Source organism: Squalius cephalus (genome assembly GCF_949319135.1).
Source record: "Squalius cephalus genome assembly, chromosome: 11".
NCBI classification, from domain to species: Eukaryota; Metazoa; Chordata; class Actinopteri; order Cypriniformes; family Leuciscidae; genus Squalius; species Squalius cephalus.
Window position 1 is genome coordinate 14,851,914 of NC_137132.1, and position 25,541 is coordinate 14,877,454.

The following is a 25,541-nucleotide window of genomic DNA, read 5'->3' on the forward strand; positions in this document are numbered from 1 at the left end:
ATACCGTTGAAAAGTTTGGGGTCAGTAATAAAAAAAGAAATTTAGTTTCAATTCAATTTATGCATTAAATTGATCAGAAGTTACAAAGTTGCTCATAAAGTTATGTCGAACTTTCTATTCTTCAAAGAATCCCGAAAAAAATTACATTTTTCCACAAAAATATAAAGCATCACACCATTGATAAGAAATGTTTCTTGAGCAGCAAATCAGTATTAGAATGATCTCTGAAGGATCATGTGACACTGAAGACTGGAGTAATGATGTTTAGCTAAACTCAAGCTTTGCATCACAGGAATAAATTACATTTTAAAATATATTAAAATTTAAACTAGTGATGGGGAACCAAGGCTTTCTGAAGCGTTTGAGGCTTTCGTCAAATGGTTTATGATTCGAAGCTTTTAACACAATGCGCATTAGCGACATCTGGTGGTCAGACTTGTTTTCTCCACCATAAATCACGGCAGAGCAGAAACAGCACGTGGACTTCGGAAGTCCGGACCGTGACATACAAGAGTGGAATCAATCTGGGATCAATACAGTTCTATCTAATCTGATCTAAATTATGTCAATGAGACCACAACTCGTGTCATGTGCAGCCTTGTCAACGGATTCACATATTGATCATTATGTGATCATAATTTCATAATTACGCAATTTTATGTTATAGGGAAGTATTGTGTTAAATAATTTAAATAAATAAAGCCTCTTCGATAATCATTTCTCTTTTTATGCATCATCGGAAATCGCCATTTTTTTCAAACCAGCTGTTCCGACCTTGCGTATCGCTGCATGACGTTCGAAGCTTCAAACGTCATCAATCACGTGGTATTGTCATTTCGATACAAGCATCGGTAGTGTGTGATACAATAGTGCTTAGAAAACTGAGCATCGGAGCCCCGGTATTAACCGTCCCATGACTATAAACTGTAATCATATTTCACAATATCACTGTATTTTTGATCAAATAAATGCAGCCTGGTTGAGCATTAGAGACTTCACAAACATTTTAAACAGTATTGTACAGTACAGTATTGTGTAAATGAAAGAAGGGAAGAGCATGTGTGCAGTGTATCAAAGTAACCACTAGAGGGAGCCATACATATGACTTCTACCACATTATACTTCCACAGAGACTGTAAGTGAAAACCTTGTTTCCTGCTGCTAATACAAGAATCTGACTATTGTCAGCAAATTGGCTGCCAACAGCGCTTAGGGATTTATTTCATTGAAAGAAATAAAAGAGTACATAATTATGATTTACACAAGTACAAAAATAACAATCGTAAAAACAACATCACCGATGTGCGTTTCTCTGCCAATGGAGAAAATGTCAATGAGCCTCTTCCGTTCAACACTGGCAGCTAATTTATTACAGCTCTTCTCAAAGTACATAAGGTCACTCCAACGCAAATGCAGAGAACAAAATGCATGTCTATCTCTACACAAGATTGAATTCTTGCACATCATTCAGTACCCAAGGAATTGCACATTACGAAGGCATGAAAATAAAAACCAACATTAAAATTGCGTCTTCTAAAGCCAAAGCCCCTCCATAAATATTTCCTTGCTGCTAATTAAATCCACTGTATTTTCTTATAACAGAATCACAGGTTTATGAAGCCAGGAAAATGAACGGAAATTAAAAGAGTAGTGTGGAAAAACAGAAGAAAACACAAAATTCAGAACAGCAATGACATTCTTAGGCCACAATTGTTACAGTACAACATCAAAGGCCAAAACTGTCCTACAAAGAGTGTTCTGAGTCCAGAGGCCTGTGTGTGTGTGTGTGTTTGGTGTGTGTGTGTGTGTGGAAGTGTTTCCATGCATGGAGGTCCCAGCATAGCGGGGGTGACGCAAGTCCATCATGGTCCCACGGCATCTGCTTCTACTCAGCCCTGAAACACAGCAAGAGCCCGTCAGCGGAGTAAAAGGCCAACTGTGTTTAGCACAGCGCGCTACGTCACTACGTCAGCGTCATCACCGGTCACTGCTGACATCAGAGGCCTGAGCCGCCATGATTTACTACACAACTGATCAAATTAACAGAATACTGTCACATTATTCTTTTATTCCACAAATCAATTACCACAAGCCAAATAAATGTTTGGCTTTAGTTAATCAGAATATTTACATGTCTATTCATTACCATAAAACTTTAATGGTAATGGGAAATTTAAAGCAATTTTTTTTGTTCATTAAAATACTAAATGTCTGATTTTCTGTCTTTTGTTCAACATAATTATGCTGTGAAATTATTTGATATTTCTGGCATATTTAAAGGAGAGACAGAGGTTTATTCTACGGAGAAATAAATCAGTGATGCTTTTTTTACAGAAAAAATATTGTGCTTGGCACAAAGCACAAGAATACTGATAGTAAATAATGTCACGTTGTAAAATAATAACAATATTATTTATTGTTTTTTTGTATCTAATTGTTTATAAAAAGAATTGAATAGATAATAATAATAAAAAACTGTTATTAATAACAAATTCTTATTATAAATGATTAAATAGATACAATGTATTATTATTAAAACAAATAAATGGATAATTTATTATTACGTTATTTATTTGTTTTCAATAATTATAATAAACTATCTATTTTTTTTTATAATAATAATAATAATAATAATAATAATAATAACAACAACAACAAATTGTTATATTTAAAAGTATAATATAATAATAGTAATAACAATGCAAAAATAATTATTGTTTTGTAATTATTTATAAAAAATTAAATAATAATAATAATAATTATTATTATTATTATTATTGTTGTTTTCAATAACAACAACCTATCTATTAAATTGTTTATAATAATAATAATAATAATACTAATTAGAATACATTTAGTTATATATTTAATAGTATTAAATATAATACTAAATATAATACTATAATATTATTTAATAGTAATATTTAATATATGAATATAATAATAATTAAAAAATAATTATTGTTTTGCATCTATTTATGAAAAAATAAATGCATAATAATAATAATAATAATTATTATTATTATTATTATTATTAATAATACATTTATTATTATACATAAATAATATTATTATAAATAATTAAATGGATTATAATAATACAAATAATAGCAATAAATTATCCATTTATTTGTTTGAATAATAAAAATACATTTTATTATATTTATTTAACAGTATACAATATATTTATATAATAATAGTAACAGCAACAAAGCAAAAAATGTATTCATTCTTCTAGCAGAAATGGCAGTTTTAACACACATACAGTAAATCTCAAAAGGCATGCAAAACACTATCTGATCCAAAGAGGAATACAAGTTTTCAGAGTAGAAAATAACTCACTTCTATTGAAAAAGTTCTTGTCTTCTCCTCCTAACTTGGGTTTGGCTTTTCTGGAGACTTCTGAAGCTGTTATAAGACAAACATCTGTTACACATGTGTGGACACAATGCTGTACAGTATAATGTGTGAATGAACAGTTTCAGTGTATACTGTTCTGAGCAATCATGTTAGTGCACTTCACAATATAGTTTTCATTTCCTATTTAGATCATTTTATATACAGGAGGAGCAGATCTGATGAGAGTGTATGTGATATGATATTCATTTGTGAATATGATTCATATTCATTAACCAAAGATTTTGAATTACAGCGACCTCCGTCCCTCTTGAACTTCTCAACACCATCTAATCCAGGGTTTTCTTTTCTTTTTTTCTTCTTTTTTTGATGCCAAGGACCCCAAAATATGATGATCTTCTTGCAAGGGAGCCCAAACTATAAACTATAAAAATATTAATGATACATAATACATAGAGACAGCATTTTGTTTGCTAAATAAAATCATTGGTTTTTATATTATCACTAAACTAAATCCAAAATAAAAAATTAAATATTGAAGGCACAGTATGTAAGTTTCGCCACCAAAGGTCACTTTTTTTTTAGAACAAAAGCGTCGCTTGATGACGCTGTGAATGAGTGTGGAATCATGGGAGTTGCCGTCTTCATCTCCAAAGAAAAGTCAAAACAATCATACTAAATATATTTGAGTGTGTTGAAAGTTGTTATTACTATGTGCGTTCGCTCGGTGGCTGCTAAGAGACAATCATAGATCGATGTTAGAATATCATATTAATAAAAGCTGGATGACTTGTGTTGCTAAATGGCATGCAGTTAATTTTAAAATATATTGTATGGTGGAGAAAATGCTGTATTACTGTTACTACAAATAAAGCTCTTTCTGGTTATGCTATGTTAGCTACTTGACAAAATAGTGTTGTCTCCGAGGCATGGCACAAACATGGTACTCGCGGTAAATCAAGAAAACAAGATATTCAAACAATAAGACTAACCGTGTTGAGCTTTATAGCAACGATTAGTTTTCTGCCGATAAAGGTCGAAAACAGTTGCTCACCAGTCTAATAAAACGCATAATATATTAAAGTGTCTTTGGTGTTTCCATGGTAGGCGACGCAATGACACGGGCCGTTAAAATGGCTGATTTCTCTGGATCTAAACATTGTTAAACTTTTGGGATAATGCAAGTACACAAGGCAACAAAAAAATAACATTGTTTTAGTGTTTTTTGGATATTTTATAAAAATTAAAAAAAAAAAACTTACATATTGTGCCTTTAACTGAATATATACAATATATATATATATTGTATTCCCACCCACTTTTGGCTTGAAAACCTCAGAGTACTACCTTAATGGCACTGCAAATCTAAAAGGATTTGTTTGTTTTTCTATAAAATTTTTGCTTATATTTTGAGCTCAAAAATGATTGTTAAATGCAAAATCGTTCCCATCATCTGTCCAAGAGGGGGCGGTATAAGCCTTCTATCTAGAAAGCAGAACTATGCACACAAAATGAGGCCACACATATTTCTAGCAGCTAATGTGATCAGATCAAAAAAAATGAAACCATGAGATCAGAGGAGCGCAGGCTGGAGGAGATCAAGACACCTTATTAACCACCATTATGATCAGAAATTACGTGAAGAGAAAAGAATCAGAGTGAGTGGAAGCAGATGGGAAGTGAAGATCTCTAATGACCACCATTTTATTTACTAGTGGTGGGCATACTGTAACAAACAAAAAAGGAAGAAGAAAATCAATAAATAAAAAAAAAGAAGCCATTTATGAAGAGCTTAAGGACGGGCCGAATATCTACCATACCTGTGTCTGTTCTTTAAGAAAATCAGGTAGCTGAAATTCACCCTTAAAGACCTGGAAAAACAGAGAGCTGATTTTAGAGGCTGTCACACTGTGCAAACACAGGATCTACAGTCTTTCCACAATGAGAACTGCTCATTCATTACACAGTTCAAACTTTTTTTTTCTTCTGTTTTTATTTCTCTACCTGAAGTTATTTTAATCTCTAAAAACATCCTTCTGAACAGCATCAATACAAACGGTTTTATATGCCTCCAGAAAGCAGTAATGGCCAAATGAAAAGTCTGGCGCTGAACGGATAACAGTCCTCTTATGTGAAACACTCTCTCGCGCCGCTAGGAGGATATTGTGTGTCAATTCCCAGGGTGTCTAACTTCACAAAATTCACAAGCTCTATCCAGGGATGAAAGAAAGAGTGAAAGACTGTGAGAGAATGAAAGAGAGCCAGACTGAATGCTGGTGTGAGAAGCAGCCAGTGTGTCTGCTCCAGAGAGGACGACAATCTCCAATTAAGACACGTCCAGCTGATCTCATTTCCTGGCTTTAGTTTCTAAGCTGAGGAAATTGGGAATGAGGAGCACAGAGAATCGTGCAAGTGTTTGGGGTGCCGCAGGAAACAAGCGCTGGCCTGACAGGAAGCTGGACAACTTGGCGATGGAGCCGCGATCTGAAAACACTTTCCGCTGCGGGTCAGTTATTGCAGCTCTATAAAGGGCTTTTTCTTATAAACAACCCATTTCATTTGTGCAGGACACAAAAACTATATCCATGAGAGGCAAAGATCCTAAAAAGTGATCAAGTCCTGTCTTGCTTTTCACTCATACATAAAAAGATAGAACGATAGAACAAAAGATAGATAGAACAATAGAATGATAGATAGAACGATACATAGATAGAATGGTACATAAAACAATAGATTGAAGGACCAAACAATAGAACGATAGTTAGAAGGATGAAAGACAGAAACATAGGACCAAACGATAAAACGAAAGATAGACAGAAGTAGCATATGATAGATAGAACGATAGACAGAAGGACCGAAGTATAGAAAGAAAGACAGATAGAAGGACCGAATGAAAGATAGAAGGATCGAACGATAGAATGAAAGTTACAAGGAACAAACAAACTATATACATATATATATAGTAGGGCTGTCAAACGATTAATCGCGATTAATCGCATCCAAAATAAAAGTTTGTGTTTACATAATGTCTGTGTACGGAGTATAATTATTTTCTATATATAAATACACACACATGCATATATATATTTAAGAAAATGTGTTATTTATATATAAAATATTTATATATAATATAAATTATATATAATATAAATATATATACACAGTATATAAATGCAAATATTTCTTAAATATATACATGCATGTGTGCGTATTTATATATAGAAAATAATTATACACCGTACACACACATATATTATGTAAAAACAAACTTTTATTTTGGATGCGATTAATCGCGATTAATCGTTTAACAGCCCTAATATATAGGCTATATATATATATAGCCTATATATTAGGGCTGTTAAACGATTAATCGCGATTAATCGCATCCAAAATAAAAGTTTGTATATATATATATATATACTATATATATATATATAGTATATAGAGAGAGAGAGAGAGAGAGAGAGAGAGAGATAGGCCCTGTCCCAAATGGCACACTCCGGACTTGTGGACTTCCTCAGAGTCCACACTTTGGTGACGTCATGTAGTGCAGACCTATAGGGCCCTTGGCGCGAGTCCACGAGGGCGCATTGAGAGGTATTTTTGGGACAGACTCGATCGTCACGCCGGAAATAACGGCCTGTTTTTTTTTTTTTTTTTTTTTTTGCATTACAATATATATCATTACAATGGAAATAATACAAAACAATGAACATGAACATGTGGGGATACAGAGAAAATGAAAGTAAATAATAACAGTAAATAAAATATTTTTACAATTTATATAAAACTTGTTCTATAATACAGGATATTTTCGAAGCTCTTTTATTGGAGGGGATTTTTTGAAGTGAAGAATAACTGTAAATCATAAGCAAAAAATTTGCAACTAGGTTTGAATTTAAGGTATATTGCTTTGTGAATATGATATTTACCCATCGTACAGAAAAAGTTTAATATATCATCTAGCTTTTTATTTTCAGAGACATCAGAGTGAAAAATAACCTTACTGACAGAAATATTACAGGTCTGGTTGTTGTTGGACAGGAGAAATCACATTTTTTGCGCTCCAGCGTCTCATCTCCACGTCCACTACACAGCCTAATTTTACAGTTCTATATTTTGATATTGTGCATATCACCTGGGCATTAAACAATAGATATATCATGCTTATTTAAATGATGTATACAGTTGTACATAATAATACATAATGTTACATTTGAACTAAGATTGCAATTTTAAAACATAGGCCTAATGAAAATGTGCATGAGTTTCAGATGAATTTACAGGTTTCAATATTCATACTATGTTTACATATGACTCAGTAAAGCCCTGATATTCGGTTCTATTTATTTAATGAATCATAATGTGATCGTATTATTATTCAACGCACTATTATTATGTTTGAGACTGGTCGATGACCATAATGTTTGTATAAACTGTAGGGAACAACTGGTAAAATGTACATTTAGGTCATAAAAACTGTAATATTTTCTTCTCAGCCATGTCAACAATTATCCGTGAGTGAAATCTCCTCCCATCCGTTGTCTGATTGGCCTTTCGCAAGGATTCCTGGGTAGTTAAAGTGCGTGAAGCCTGCTTCTATGCGGGCTTCGCGGAAGACCGCTTCAAGGGTACAAAGGGGGCGCTGCTGAGCACACTTCAGAGCGGTAAAATGCTGAATGGGACAGTCTACGGACTCGTAGACTCAGCGAGCACGCGCAATTCAAGTCCACGAGACCGAAAGTCCGCATGAAGTGCGCCATTTGGGACAGGGCCAGAGAGAGAGAAAACGGTAGAACAGATAGATAGACACAGACAGACAGTTTTTTTTTTTTTTACAAAGTGCACGCCAAATAAAGTTATCGTCTCATAAAAGAAAGAATCGATTGAAACAAGTCACGTAACATACCTAAGTAACAATGTAACAAATTTGCATTAAGGCAGTATATGGTCTTCAGTGGCCGCCAGCAAACATCTACTTGACCCGCGCTCAAACACTGTAGTTTCAGCGGAGGCCTAAAGAGTTTAGTTTGTGTTGTCGACATGTTGAGAAGATGCTGTTCTCAGCGCTGTGAATCCACTTTGCATGCACTTAAAAAGGATGAGGACTCGCGCTGGAATTTATACAGAAAAACCAATGCCATAAGCAGCAGACCAATAGACTGGCCCGTCTGACCAATCAGAACAGAGTATGCTTGCAGAAAGGAGGGGTTTAGAGAGACTAAATATTTGCACATCCCTTTTTCTGAGAGTGTTTGGGGTTTTGGTAGAGGAGAACTGAGTGAATTTTTACAGTCAGCTGAACTGTGGGATATGGCGGTTACGCAAGACTTCAGACCCAATTACAGAGAGGAGTTTCCGGGCTGCTGGTTAAAGAGAGCTGGAATCACTGGTGGGTCAAGAGGCGGGGGTTAGCCGGTGGGTGTAGAAGTAAGCGAGTTCGGTTGGGGTTCGTTTGAGTCAAGTTGGCTAGCCAAACTTGCGGTTTAGAGGCCGAGTGGAATTCATTTGCAATGAGAAAGGCATGCATGTTTCCCAATTCCCTGGGTTACATTTTGTAATGACCCATTGCTCATCCAAGACTGTTACCCGCACTAAATCCTGTTAATGTTGCGTTAGAGGTGGCGATTCGTCAGACATATCCCCGTGGCTGGAGGACAATCGACGGTTAAAAAGAAAGTCCAGCTCACATGTCTTGGCTGTGACTGGTTCTGATTCATTCATTTTGTTAGTGTGGATAAGAAATGAACGAGTAGGATTTGTAGAAGTCCCAAAAAAGTAAATATTATCTTATCCAATCCCCAAACACTCCTTCACATCTCCACAACAAGCGTCTGATAAGAAGCGTCTGTGTTGGCTACAAATGACGTATCTGGTTCTCTATGTTGGATATAACAGAAGTAACACGCAAAATGAGACAACCAGGACCTCGTATGACATTTGTTTGGTTCGCTACCACGGTAAAGTACATTTTTCGTCGCTGATGTAACAGGACACACTTATTCTTCAAGCAAAAGCTGTTGAGACGGGCAAATTCTTCAGATCCTCAAAGTTTCTGAGCTCCAGGGAGGCGGCGGTGGAAAAACTGACTGTGCGGCCCAGCAGGGGAATATTCTCTACTGGAATGTTTACATCCAGCCCTCCTGTAGCTTTCAGCATGGACTGCTTACTGAACAGTAGGTTTAACTTCTATAAATACATGGAGCAAGAAAATTAATCATTGGAATTATGCAATATTTGGCCAATACAAAAAAGGGACAAAAAACTATGTAGAAGTTAAAAAAAATACCATATGTTGTTTCAAGACCCATATGCCTTTCTGTAAAACAAAAACAAAAAAGCCATAAAAGCAGTCCAATTGATTTGTTCACTATATTACAACCCAGCTGAAGCCTTTTGATAGCTTTATGTTAGGAACAGACAGGACGCATTATGCCTAACATCTTTTCGTTTAACAACATTTTGCATTCCACAGAAATCGATCAAGTCCAATGTACACTACCGTTTAAAAGTTAGGGTTCAGAACGATTTTGTTTTGTAGAAATCAATGCTTTTATTACCTATAAAGCCAGAGCAGAACTGTTATGAGTCTCAGAGAAACACACAACGGTGTTTCAATCAGGTGAACCACTGATTCAATGGCTCATTCATATCGAGAGTCATTTATTTAATTCCTGAATAAATCAGCTGTTTGCAGTAGCACCTCACTGCAGTACACGAGATCCAGGGGGCGGAGTTGGATCCAGATCTAAGGGGTGGAGATTGGTAGGTTTAGGGATCAGGGGGTGGAGATGGGTAGGTTTAGGTATATGTAAGGTGGGAGGAGTTGGATCTGGATTTCGTGTTCTGCAGTGAGGACCATCTCGCTGTTTGAATGAATCGAATGACTCAATGATTTACTCATTTGCTGCCACCTACTGGCAGTTTTAGTCTCTTATTTAGCACATCACTTCATAAAACAAATTCACATTTTGGGGATAGTTTGCCCAAATTTTTTTATTTTGTTTATTTACATTTACTCGCCCTCATGTCATTTCTTTCTTTTGTGGAACATAAAAGAAAATATTTTGAAGAATGCTGGCAACCAAACTGTTTTGGCATCTAAATACAAATGCAAATGCAGCTTCTGAAGAAAAAAGGAAAAAAAAAAAACATCATGGCCATTGTAGCCTAAAAGTTTGTGTAATAAATTCTATATTGAATCAAATAAAATATTTATTTCTAAAGCTATTTTTTGTTATGTCTATTTGATGCTTTTCTCATTTAACACAATAATTACTTTATCTTTATCTGGGGGTACTTTTTTCAGCCAGATTTGATGTGTGATTAATTAGTAATTAATTAGATTGATTAATTGGCACATCATGTAATTATTTTTTATTTTTTTTTAAATATCGCTTGACAGCCCTAATATCCATTTCAAATAAATGCTGTTCTTTTTAAACTTTCGATTCATCAAATAATTCTGAAAAAATAGATCAGTTTCCACAAAAATATTAAGCAGCGTAACGGTTTTCAACATTGATAATAATATGTTTCACTTGATTTCATTTGTAGCATTTAAAATGATCAATTTTAGTTTCGAGTGATTTTTAAAGATATTTAGACAAAATAGCACAGAATTTTATTATTATTGTCGTCTGAACTTGAAAATAATTATCGGCTTGATATCGCTGTATCCTTAAAAAACACACTAAATTAACAGCCCTTAAGTAAACAAACACCAAGTTACTTTAAACTAGATCTTAACTTGAAGATTTGCATCAAAAGAGGTAAAAGGTATCAGCAAGGGAAATTGTCTTTCCTTTCCCCTTAAGTACACACATGCGTAAAGATCTGATCTTATAGTGTAATGGCTTAGACACATTAGGGTGGTCTGGTTAATCCCTAAGGGGCTTCAAAAGCGATGTGGCGAGCAGACAGGGATGTTGACAGATTTGTGCAGCTGACTGTGTCTCAGCCTCGGGTAGAGGAACCGTCGGCCCTGATCTCCCAGAATCACCTGCTGTAGCCTCTGACGACAGACGCAGTGGAGCGTAGCAGAAAGCTGGTGCTCACTGTTCCATATCACAGAAATATGGCAAAAGCAATTCATCAAAAATGAATTAAACTGTGGTAGGACAGTCATACACCAACAGCTCTTCTAATGCAAGACGACACTGCTGACTCAATGTGTTAACACACACAGCAGACGAAGAGGGTTTTACCCCGGTGCCATGACTCTTTCACACGTCTTCTTACCTTGGGCAGCACTAGACACGCAGGAAAGGGACATTTAATATTATTACACACTGTATCAACTATGGGTAAAAAGTTATAACTTAAGTATTAAGCTTCAGCGTGTAACTCACTAAACCATAATCCACACTGGTTATCGTTAGCTAAAACTAAAACTATTGATTTATTTAACATTTTTGATTAAATGGACGTGTTTTTGAGATTTTTGTTTGTTTTTCCAGAAAATCTAGTTCTTGTTATACAAGTTATATAAAGTATTACACAAAACTGAATCGAACTTCTAATCCACATGACCTCCTTTTCTGGTCAACTTTTCTGGTGTTGCTGCCAAGCCTCCAGTACAGCTAAACACTACCATTTCCACATGATGCCACTAGCAGCGCAGTTGAGACCGACTTATTGACCATAATATCAATTTCCCAACACGAATCATGACGAAGCTGCAAAGTCATTTAATAGGTATCGACTGTGGCTTTGGACAGGATTCAAAATGTACTAATTCACAGGAGACCGATGACAGACAATTAAAGGGTGGAGAAGCAAATGACTGTCAATTATTCTCTGCATTCTGCATTATATAAAAGCCTTTGTGAAGTGCAACAATATGGACCAGGAAGAGTCAATCTGTTGTCAAAAAAACAGAAACTAACAGATGTCTTGATAAGATAATGTCACTGAAACCTGGGCAACTATATACATCCGTCCTCATGTTACCGGTGTCCTACATAGTTTGGGTGGATCGTGTTGAATCTGCATAAACAAACCAGATGAAAGTAAGATAAGCAAAAGACACCAGCTAAGCACGATACATGAGACCGCTATAGAAGCAGTTGACAGGGATCCCATGAAAATAGGTTTTTATTGCATTTAGTCCATGTCTATTACCATTAAGTGTATGTATAGTGTCTTTCACAGCCGTTTTTCCTCATTTCTTGCTTACTCATGGCATGACCGCACAGGTCAAGATTGCTGTGACCTGGTAAAAATGTCAACAGGACCTAAATTCACAACTTCAGTAGACACAGTTTGACCATTTGAACACTCAAAAGTGTTCCTTTTACCTTGCAAGCATTGAATTACGCTAATCTGCTTATTTTTCACTAAATGGTAAGCAACTGGACATGTGATAGTGCTACCTTCATTATGCCCATTTAGTCTGGAGTGCTCAGATCAATATTACCAACTAAAGCCACAATACTTAATTGCAGAAATGGTGCATTACTGCCACAAGAAATTAGGTCCAAGTTTAATTACCACAGGACACAAGCATTGTAAAAGTGCAATGATATTCAGAATGGATGTCAATAGCTTTCGGGCTGTAAAAACGCTGTAGTTTCAACAACCTGTTACTGATGTTTTATAGAAGAAAAAGGGTTCTTAAAGGGATAGTTCACACAAAATGTATTTTGTTTTTTCCTTATGTACAAAAAATATACTCATCCTCATGTCGTTCCAAACCCATAAGTTATTTATTTTGCAGAATGAATGGCAAAAGAAGATATTTTGAAGATTTTTTGTGAAGATTTTTCACAATGTGGTGCGTTGTCATTTTGGACCCAATCTACTCAATGTAGAACTGTAGGGTTCTTGATTCAGTTTTAAAGAACCCTTTATGATAGTTCACCCTAAAATTAAAATTCATAATTTTTTTATTTAATTTTGAGCAGAAATGTCTTAAATTATTCATTCTTTCATGTTTAATTGGTTATTAAAATGTTTGTACTGATAATGTATGTTTATTCGCTGTTTAATTCATAAAATTTAATTAAAATGTAAAAATGTAAACTCATTAAAGCCTCTGTCACTTCACAAATTGGAAGTTTGGAGTTTTTTTTTTAAATATTACATAATAAATGTTCATTTTCTTTGTGGGTACACTAGCATTTAGATGCCCTCAAAGCTAACAGACATGGACTAAAAGCCACAAAACTCTCAATCTCTTAACAAGAGACTTCATGAAAACAATTAAGTGTTAGTGAAAATGCAAAGAAAGGAATTTGATAATGTAATTGATGCAACACTGAGAAATCGTTTAAGTGCAATGCAACACAAATAGCTGGTTCGCCTCGAATCCGCCTCAAAAACAAGGCAGACAAAACCATGACATGTTAAGGAAGCACAGCTGCAAAAGCCATCAGATCTCACCAGACCTCAGCTGTGGCCCTGTGCTCGAGTCGAGGTCTCTTCCACAGACCAGCACCATGACTGTGCAACATTGCAGCTTTTTTTCTCTGATGAGCTGGAGTCTTGCAGTTCGCCCCTGTTACCAAGGAAACCTCGTTATTTAGAGGCTTGCGTCTTCAAAGCAATTTCAACAGCTATCCAGATACTGTACAGAAACGGCAAAAAGACTTGCATTCAGAGCTTACAGCAAAGACATCATGTGAAGGAGACGGCCGAATCAATCAAAAACACAGACGGTCGCTGTGAGAAAACCAAGCATTCAAGTAATGTACATACAAGCCTCTTACACTGAAGGTTTTCATTTTGAAACATTCCAGGCAATTGTTTTATATGCAAATGTTTGCAACAGGACACACATTTTGAGTGATTTTGTAGTCGAGTGCTCTAACGCTTAGAATGAGCAATTTATTGGAAATTAAAACTTACATGTATCTAACTTTTTACATTTAAAGACATCACATTTTTAGCATTTCACATGCTTATTCAGAAAAAGAGGTGATGCATGGTGAAAGTCAGAGCCTTTTGCGTATGATTGCTTATACCGGTCTGACAAGCGACAGTTTCTCGTGCACTTCTCAATTTCTTTCCACAATATAAACAGATCCTCATCCGGTGGAACTCTAACGAGAACTAAATATACCAATACACTGCCACACTTGGATGCTCATGTGGGTACAAACCATCACCTCTCATCACTTCAATACTGTATCCACAATGTCACCAACTGCATTCTGCTGTACTCATGAGAAATTCAATGTGAAAGTACATTTCATTGTTGCAAGGAATTCGAGTGGTGGTTTGTCTGTCAACTAGCAATGACATGACGCTCATGTTTTGTCTGGATCTATTCATTTATTCAAATATCAAATTTCATTTATTTTATGACAAGGTGTAGGTTTGGTTGTAAAATGTCATGTGGTGTGACTTCCCAAAATCTTAATATGTATGAATTATTTTATGACGTATGTGAAACTTTTTACCTTGTAATATACACTAATGTTCAAAAGTTTGGGGTCAGTATTATTTTTATAATTTAACACTTTTATTCCATAAGGATGTGTTAAATTGATTAAAAGTGACTGTAAAGACATTTATAATGTTACAAAAGATTTAAAATCCAAATAAATGCTGTTCTTTTGAACTTTACTATTGATCAAATAATCTTGGAATCATAGTTTACACAATTATTAAGCAGCACAACGTGTTTCAACAATGCTTCTTGGGCAGCAAATTAACATATTAGAATGATTTCTGAAGCATCATGTGACTCTGAAGAGTGTTGTAATGATGCTGAAAAATCAGCTTTGCCATCACAGAAATGAAATTATATTTTAAAGTATATTTCATTTATATTTTAAATCAAATCCATGAAGCCTTGGTGAGAATGAGAGACTTATTTTAAAAACATCTGACCAACTCCAAACTTTTGAATGGTATATATTTAAAATATTTTTTAATAATGATTACAACGAACATTTAATCATATAACAAATATGTTATTACTTTTAGTTGATGTTACACTACATGACATTTTTAGTCATTTAATTAAAAATGTTCTTGAAAATGGAACCGTTTTTCCAAATCGTATTAAACCAACATGTATGTACACAAAGAGTACATTTAAAGGCACAAGGCACATATTGGTCAATGACCTACATGCTTAGAATACAGTACGAGCAAATGAGAGGCCTACTGACCTATACTGAAAGCACTGCAATACTTCAAGCACAGAGAAACTCTGAATTGAATGGATGTTAAAACGAGTCGAAATAAAACGGCTCATATTCTTTGCCCTCTGAAGCTCAGCTTGCTTCTTAGACTTCAAAAATAGTCGCACCACAGTTCACACAAATTTTACGGCACTCGCTCTGTGTTACGGTCTGTCTGCATTGCACACCTCGTGAGCAGATCTTAGATCTTCGCTGTTGTGTGTGTGTCGTACTCCATGTCGGAGGAGGGAAGGGGGAGGCTTAACGACTGATCCATGCAGCTGTGTTTGATCCAGGGGAAATACACATTAATGCGGTGCAGATGTGCTTCTCCCAATGTCTCTCTCTCTCTCACTCACACACACAGCCTTGAGTCAGAAAGATGGATCTGGCTGTTGAAGGAGAGGGACTACAATAGCTTTTCAAAAGAACGCTGAATGGAATCTGGACTGCTTTGTGGGGCACAAGCATGCACAAAACCAGCCAATCCGTGCGTAAAAACAAACAAACAAACAAAATAAAAGGTGAAATACAAAATTACAAACAAACAGCACACTCCTGTGCCCAGTTTTAACCCCCACCCCTCAATTTCCGAGCGAAACAATAAACATTCACGATTTTGCCCATGTGCGTAGAAAACTTTAATAGCTTCACAGAATTTGTTAGTCGAATAATCCTCCTTTTCAAAGAAAACAGGGCTTTGAAGATTACAGTGTTTCGGTGAGAAGAACATAATGAGTTTTACTCAACATAAGAAACATATGGAACTGACAGGGATTGGCGCCAATTGAATCGCTGAGAATGAAATGTCCATAAAAAAAAATAAAAAAAGCAATTGCTCAACTAAAAGGAATCTTCTCTGTGTGGGAAAAAGGGAACAACTGTCATGACAAAGCAGAGCGCAACTGCAGAATAGTTCAAGGTTGACAACCGCTTCAGATTGTCATCGCAGAGATGGACAGTTCACCAAAAACTCATTCTCAAGTTGTTCCAAAACTTAATTTTTTTCTGTGAACACAAAAGAAGATATTTTGAAGAATGTTTTTTGGCAATATAATTAGCCTAAATTCAATGGGGTCCAATGTTGTTTAATTGTATTGACAAAAACACAGAGACATTTTTCTACATGACATGAAGCTGAGTAAATAGTTTTCATTTTTTGGTGAGCTATCCCTTTAAAAACATTCACATTGGATTTCGAGACTGTCCGATCACAATCACGTTCCTACAGCAAAGAAAAGGGGCAAACGGGATGAAGATGTGGCCAGAAAACATTGCCCAGCCATTTCAATGCCTCTGATCATTTCAGTGGATAGGAATCTGACACAGCTTTCCCATCAAACCCTCCGACACACTGATAGAGCTCGACAGGGACCTCTTCCAGACCTTGAAGCGGACAAAAAAACAACAACGCACTCTTCACCGTGACTGTGGTTCACTGCTCAAGTAGCATAAAAATGCTTTCCACCACAGTCAGCACTCCATCAAGTCATGCAATTTTCCTAAGTTTTGTGTTGATTCAACATGGAAAAAGACTAATATAGTGAAGATTTATCTTGGCCCAGTCATAGTGAATGACAAGACCACCTAGCCTACCTTGAGTGGCAAGGTATCCATTATTTAGTATGGCACGTGGACAGTGCAACAACCAGGCACAACTGTAAATCACAGCACCTCAAAACCTTGAAGGCTCTTACGGAGCATTAAACACATTTTATATTCTTTTTTTCATAGTATATTCTTTTTTTTTCATAGTTTAGCATTTGATTTCATCATTAACCACTGCAAATGGATAGCAGCTGTGAGGGAGTGTGGTGTAATACTGCTGATGTAAGAACTGAGCCCAAGTTCTCTTTACAAAAACGAGACTTCCAGTCAGAGCGAGAAGAGAGGGACACTCCGGGCCGGGTAATATTTCCGTCATGTGTGTGATGATTCTGAGCTATTTATGATAAAGTAATGCTAGCAGCTATAACTATTCTTGAACTGTCATAGACTAAATTAGCCTCCAAATTGGTCTAATCTTTAGCGCTGTAAAGAAGATTGAGACAGTTTTGCAATATATCCATATTCTTTAAGCTTCACATTAAAAAGAAATAACACATAATGAAGTGAAATTAATAGAAAATAATGCTAATGACGGAATGTCAATCGACAAGCTCGGCTCGGTTTAATAAATAGCAGGCAGTAAGCTGGGTCTACATCCACCAGTGAACCATGAATCATTAGTAATCAATAACCTCAGAGAAATGATGACGACTTCGGATTCAATAGTGTCAATCAATGTTTGGTTCTTTATAAAGAACACCCACACCACTCTCAAACACAACTCTATCAACATAAAACAAAATGGCCAATGTTTAACCGTATTTATCCTTAATTTCTTAAAGACTTGTCTTTTTTGAGATAGGTGATTGCTAGCCTCTAGCTTTCTAGGTAATATAGCTAAAAAATTATATATATTTTATACACACACACACACACGTGATCTGCACTAATCCCAGACGTGCAACTCACACCTAAGTACCCGTTTCACACATGGAGAAGCTCGCGCCTGCAGGATGTGTGGAATATAAATGGCTTTTAATACTTGGATTAGAAAGTAAAAAACAAATACTGAGCACAAAAACAAAGCGATACCAAATCCTCTGATCCCAGTCTCATAACATATAGCCCAGCTTGAGGAACACTTTTAACCCGCATACTTGGCAATGTGTCAAATACGGACATGTCTGATCTAATAATAGCAGCGAGATGATTTAGGAGCGGATGGAGGAAAATGAGGTCGAGGTGCTTTAAGGTACAATTGAAAAAAGTCACCACAGAAGATAGAATGTAGCGATGCTCACCCTTCTAGTGTTGTCCAGGACAAGGGGGTCGGGCCGGCCGTAGTTGGGAGGGTTGGCGTGGGGATCATACCCGAGCCTGGCCAGCATTGGGGCGATGACAGGCATGTCCCGCAGCACATCTGGGGGGATCTTACCCACCCACTTGGATAAGGCCTCCACGTTGACAGGCTTGATCACCTGGTCTGTAGATCTCTCTACCCTGTACAAGAAAAGGAGTGTGTCATTGGAGTAGGAACAATATAGAGTAAGACTGTAAAGCACCTGTGTATGTCTTAAACAAGTATTCATTACTTCAAAGAGCTCATTGTTTCTGCATTAAATTATTTCATTGTTTAAATTAATACATTTTTAGCCAACTGTGAATTTGTACATGTACATTTATAACTTAGACAGTTACCTCTGTTAACAGATCACTCTAAATTGTAAAATGGACTCACGCACTTTCTGTAAAGCTGCTTTGAAATGATGTGTATTGTGAAACGCGCTATACAAATAAATGTGAATTGAATCTTCCCACAGTAATGGGTCTGATTAGATCAAGCAATACAATTAAAGAAAGCAATTGGCTGTGTGTAATGCTTCAAATGAATGGCCTTTCATTCTCCAAGACCATCTCCCAAATGTATCAATTCATATTCCACACTATTCCTTGTATTTGATTAAGGTACAATGACATTGATGAATGTTTCTGGATTTGCTAGTCTAGATGTGTAAGTTTCAGCACAACCTGGCAGAGTTTCAATGGCTTTATGCTGAAGTAAAATAGCTTGCCGGTTTTATTGAACCCTAATAAATAATTATAGTCTAGTTTTTACTGCTTACTGTAGAGCATATCCTACTTTCTAACAGCAGAACCTGCTAAATAAGCCGCTTCCATCACTGCACCATAAAATTTGTGGATTCAAATTTGCAGAGATATTAAAAATGAATCAGGCATTCATGTCACACCCTGGGTAAATTATTCATATGTCTGAAATTAAATATTTACACACCCATGGATAAACCAGAAGATGTCAGATTTTTGTTTAGAGAGAACTAGGAGTGGCTTACTCATTAGTATTAAATTTTTTAGGTGTGCCGAAAGAACACCATAGACCCAGAACAATCAACATGGGAAAACCTCACAGTAAAACAAGCAGAAGAGAAGTTTATCTATGTATAATCTTTTTACTCTTAATTCTTTTTATAACTGTATCCACTGTACGTCCGACTGATTGCACTGTATTTTATTTCTGCATCCTCCTTTTGATTCTAAACTGAACTCAAGTGGCACTGAGAATTGAATAAGAGACAAACATAAATTACTTAATTGGGGAACTTGAGAGATGAAACCATGCTGATGAGCTGGGTCTGTGGTGGAGTAGTGAGTTAGATGTGTAATTAAACTCGGGATTCTGTGGGGTGTGGACTGGATCGATTCCATTCCTAAAGCTTCTGAACAAATATTTGGGGTGCGGACTGGTGGGGTTACCCCGTGAATCAGTCCTAGAGCTCCTCCTGTCCAATTTTAGGGAAAAATCTGGTCTATTGGAGACGTCCAATAGATTTCTTAGGCGCGCCGAAAGAACACCACAGACACCGTGTAATCACCATGGGAAAATCTCAGAGTAAAACTGGGAGCTGTGAAAAATATGATACACCGGTGTTTTGCCAGATGAGAAGTTTATCTATGAATAATCTTTTTACTCTTAATTCCTTTTATAACTATCATCTTTATATCTCTTTTCATTCATTTTATAACCGTTTTAATTTTCCTTGCTTTTATTTTGTGATTATTTTAATTCCTTTCTGTGTAAAGCACTTTGAATTACCATAGTATGAAATGTGCTATATAAATAAACTTGCCTTGCCTAGGATGATATAGGTAGATAGATATCACTAATATTTGCACAGACAAAGATTAAATAAAACATTTTTCCAAGGAAACTGGACCAAACTACTGAACACCCATCTCATATGACAGCAGATGGAAACAGCAAATATTGGGTCAATCTCACAAAGCCTGGCGAGAACATGTTTGCGTCATATTGCCCTTGAAAATAAAATTATAATAATCTTTTCTTGACAATTAAGAACATTATTCCCTCCATCTCATTATTATAATATATACAAATAAGTAATTATACATAATTTTACATAATCTGAATGCTATTTTTTATTTTAAAAGTAAAGTGTATTACAATAATGATACTTTTTTACATTACAATAATCAGGCTTTGTGGTAGAAGAAGTGAAGTGAAGTGAAGTGAAGTGAAGTGAAGTGAAGTGAAGTAGAATAAAAAATTTAATTATTTACACAAAATACAAAAAACATATAAAATCATCTTTTGTAAAAAAAAAAAAAAAGAAGAAAAAAAAGAAATTATATATATTAAATATATAAAATATTAAAATTAAACACAGTATATGAAAGTGAAAGTGAAATATGACCTGGATATGACTCACAAATGCTCACTCTCTCTCTCTGTTTTCCCAACTTTCAATGCTGCCTCTTTTTTGGGCTGAGATGACTGCAGTTGGAGTCGGATAGAGTCATTGAGGCCATATTCCCCGTTTTATTATTTCTTCCCTCATAGAAAACACTGGCTCCAGATGGGAAACAGATTATTATACTCAATCCCCATCTGCAGCCAAGACAAGGGGGATCGTCAGCTCCACATTAGAGTGCTGTGTGGATCCAGTGCAAAACAGCCCGTGAACACCCTGAGCCTATAATCCCTCAATACAGCAAACAATGACACAAAACCAGCAGCAAGACTCATGCTGGCATGCTTTGTGTGTGCATGTGTGCAACCAAGCAAATGACCCAGAAGTCACTGTGACAACCTGCCTCGTCATGCCTCCTCAAACATCACTCACAGGGCCGTGACTGGAGACAGTCGTGAGCTGCCATACTTTTCAGAAATACAATCGTAATGTCCAGTATTCTGAGGCATGTATATGGCAATCAAGAGAAAAAAAAATCTAGTCCTCGTCTCCTCTTATTCCTGGAATGCAAGAACACAGCGGTCTGTGAGTTATTGAATTCACCTTCCCATCACACCCTCCCCGACCTCAGCCTCAGCGTTAGAGACCTGCCTCTCTCCCCAGGCACCACAAAGTCCATTTATACTGGCAAGCCGCTCCGCTGTACATTTCATTGTTCAAGTCCCTGGCCGACGCAGTCCTTCACTTCTCTAATCCATTTACATTGGAATTGCACTTCGGCTGTAACATGATTAATAGATTTACTCTTTCCCAGGACAGAAAGGACTGTTTTCTTTCTTTGCTGCAGTTATTTTCCTCAGTGGAAAACTTCAAATCATTCATTAAAAAACAGAAAAAGCAAGCACGAGTAAGCGTGGACAGGAGGAAAAGCCATTTTGAGCTGGCAGTGGATGTGTCATGCTATTCTCTAGAAAACAACATCCTCTGTTCCGCAGTTGCTATGGCCAACACATGCCAAACACGCAGTCAGCCTGCACTGACGCTCATTGGTATGAATCTCTTTATGATGCAGAGCTGACACCCTCTGAGGTGAGATTTGCATCTGTAAGCTTTGTAAAAGCACAAATATAAGATGATTGACATGATCATTTTCATGGCCATTATGGACTAGGGGTGGGACAAAATATCGATATACCGTTGTACTTCTCTGTGCGATACGAGAATCGATATGCTGGCGCCAAATATCAATATTTTAATTAATAAAATAAGGCGCTCTAAATAGATTTCCCTGCTCCCAGCGTCACTACTTCATGGCTCCTCGAGGTGGCGCTCAACACATAAATGAGGGAAACGAGAACATAAGTTAACTAACCAAACATGTTTATTTAATAATTTAATAAATAAATAAATAGTATAATGTCACTCTGACGTGGCATTTAACCCCTTAAACCCTGAGCCATTTTTGGAGTTTTTTTGTCTGAGTGACACACAAAAAAGTAAAGACTCATAACTTCAAAACTATAACAAGGAGAGTCAAAAGGTAGGTATCGTTTGATAGAACTCTTTTCAAATTTTTTGAAAATATAAATTACATTACATTTGGATATTCTCCTGCCGAGAAAGTGCTGATAAATACAAAAAAAAAAACATAATTTTTTTATGATTTTGCATATCTCTCTTGTTTGACATGCAATAACTCGGGGAGGAAATATGGTAGCACAAATTTTCTTTTTTGGGCAAGTACCCCTAAATGTGAGCTGCATCTGAATCAAATTTTGTGGTGATCGCATAAAGTACTCAAAAGTTACAGCATTTGGAACAAAGGTAGCCTTTTTGTTTAGTCCTCACACATTAGGAAAGCAATAAAAAAAAAGAGTTTTCTGAGTGACATACACAAAACTAAAGACTCATAACTTCAAAACTATAGCAAGGAGAGTCAAAAGGTAGGTATCGTTTGAAAGAACACTTTTCACATTTTTTGAAAATATAAATTAAATTACATTTGGACATTCTTCTGCCGAGAAACTGCTGATAAAAGACAAAAAATAAATATAATTTTTATAATGATAATGCATATCTTTCTTATTTGACATGGAATAACTCAGGAAGGAAATAAGGTAGGAGGAAAATTCTTTTTTGGGGAAGTCCCTCTACATATGAGCTGCATCTGGATAAAATTTTGTGGTGATTGGATAAAGTAATCAAACGTTACAGCCTTTGGAACCAAGATAGCATTTTTGTTGAGACCTTGACGCCCCCTCATGGGCATTTTTTATAGTGTTTCACCATGAAGAATATCTTGTCATAAAAGCAATAGATAAAGTTAATTTTGGGCTCATTTTAATTGTATGAATATGCTGTAAAAAATGAAGTGCCATTTTCAACGATTTTTGAATGTTTCGTGAGATGTATGATGTTTTTGACACATTGCAGTACATAGCACAAAAAAGTATTTTATAGATTATGAATTTTTTTTATATCTTTATCAGCAAATAACTCAGCAATACTTTGGAGTTTTTCAAATAGGCTACATTCACTGTAAAGTTCAGACTCTAAGGTTTCAAATGACACCAATTTTGTTTGAATCAAGGCAATATTTTTGAAAAATATGATAATGAATATTTTCGCAGCTAGGGGGCGCCATGGGTGGCGCACACGGGCGGTACACTCCGGTTTAGAGAGACTAGTCAGCACTCGTTCAGAGTTGATCGAAGTGGTTAGATTCTTTAAAAAGCTGAGATTCTAAGCTTTAAGATGATACATATTTTGTGTTATTCCACGTTTGAAAACGAGCGCGGACGGTTCTGGGAAAATTGGAAAACACTTTGCTCCCCAGAAGGATGAGAGACTTGTTTTTTAGCCAAGTATGCATTACTTCGTGAGGAATATCTCGTGATCAAAGCAATGGATTCTGTTGTGTGTGGGCTCTTTGTAATCGTGAGAATCTGTTGTCAATAAAGATGTTCGATTTTTCACAATCTATGCATGTTTCATTGAGTTATGAGCTGAAACGTCACATCAAAACAACATAGCATCACTGCTATTGCTACTTCATAGGTGCGCCTCTGGTATTTTTTTGTGTCAGAACGCTATAAGGAATATCTTTAGACCTGAGTGATGGATTATGGTGTGTTTGGGCTCTTTTTAATCGTAACATTCTGCTGTAAATAATGATGTGCCATTTTCCACAATTGATGCATGCTTCATTGAGTTATGAGTTAGAACGCGACACAATTGCTACATCTATAATAAAGATCTATGTGCGCATTTGTGTTACAACTCCACGAGGCATAACTTTAGATATGAGTGATGGATTATGCTGAGTTTGGGCTCTTTTTAATCGTGAGAGTCTGCTGAAAATAATGATGTGCATTTTTCTACGATATGTGCATGCTTCGTGAAGTTATAAGTAAAAACCAAACGTGAGTGCTTCATGAGTATATATTTGGCTAGGTACGTCTTTGGTATTTTCTGTGTTAGAACGCCATGAAGAATATCTTTAGATCTGACTGATGAGTTTGGGCTCGTCTTAATCATGAGCTCCTGCTGTAAATAACGATGTGTCATTTTTCATGATCGATGTATGTTTCATGAAGATACGAGTAAAAAGGCCAAGTCTAAGCTACCTCGCTTGGCTACGTGCGTTTGTGTATTTTTTGTGAATTAGAACTCCATGAGGAATATCTTTAGTTCTGAGTGATGGATTACGTTGAGTTTGGACTCATTTTAATTGTAAGCATCTGCTGTAAATAATGATGTGTCATTTTCCACAATCGGAGCATGTTTCATGAAGTTACAAGCGGAAATGTGTCTAAAATTCAGCATCCATATATGGTTTACCCATGGGTCTCTTGAGGGGCTTATTTTACAAAAACCTTGCTCAAGTTTAGTAAAAGCCTGAAACAATTATGCTTGTTGTATTCTACTCATTGAGACCTTTCAAATGACATATGACACAAGACTATCGGAGCAGTATGATGTTTTTGACACATTGCAGTACATAATAATTTCCTCTTCCTCATAAATTATGTATCAAAAAAAAATCATTTTATCAGCAAATAACTCAGCACTACTTTGGAGATAATCATAATGGCTACATTCATTGTAAAGTTTAGACTCTAAGCTTTCAAATGATGCCTATTTTGTGTTGATCAATGCAGTAGTTTTGAAAAATATGACAATACATTTTTTCCATAGCTAGGGGGCGCCCTCCGGCGGTATAATCCGTTCTAAAGGAATAACTCAGCACCTTTTAATAGTTGGATAAAATGTATAGGTGCATTGAAAAGCTGAGATTCTAAGCTTTAAAATGATACCTATTTTGTATCATATCATTCAGTGGTTGCTTAGTAATTTGATTATGAATTTTTTTCATGGGGTGCCGTCCCGCCGGCGGGACGCTTAGGGTTTAAGGGGTTAATTTACACAATATTTGATACGAAATCATGAGAATAAACAATTAAATGTCCAATATCAACAAATACAACACATTTAAAATTGTATTATTTTTTATATTAGCTTTGACATAGAGGTCATAAGACTGGATTTAAAAACAGTGATTCAACACTTTCAAAAAAATAGTTAAAAAGTTCAATTGACAGCCCTATTAAAACCATTGAATTTATTTTAAATGTGACTTTGATTTTCTTGTCTTTATTTTTGGCCACTCCATTTACCAGAGAAAAGTGTAAAAAGGAGAATAGATGTTGGAAAGAGAAAAGGAACAGGATGGAAGTCAGATCCAAACTCGTGTCACCCACATGTGTAGGAGCACCAG

At 36.0% G+C, this 25,541-nt stretch overlaps 1 protein-coding gene across 4 annotated transcripts in view; it reads right to left on the reverse strand.

The window, feature by feature from the left end:
- Positions 1-49: 49 nt before the first annotated feature.
- The window catches only part of tpst1 (tyrosylprotein sulfotransferase 1), a 43,804-nt gene continuing 18,312 nt past the window's right edge, over positions 50-25,541 (reverse strand). For 2 of the 4 annotated variants that reach the window (XM_079885032.1, XM_079885031.1), the window contains exons 3-6: positions 18,338-18,536; positions 5,178-5,228; positions 3,343-3,408; positions 50-1,895 (exon numbers count right to left, since the gene is read on the reverse strand). In XM_079885032.1, coding sequence (XP_079741158.1) covers positions 3,373-3,408; positions 5,178-5,228; positions 18,338-18,536 — 286 coding nt within the window. In that variant the 3' untranslated portion in view covers positions 50-1,895; positions 3,343-3,372. The remainder of the gene's footprint in view (positions 1,896-3,342; positions 3,409-5,177; positions 5,229-18,337; positions 18,537-25,541) is intronic. The other 2 variants (XM_079885034.1, XM_079885033.1) reach the window with 1 other exon arrangement.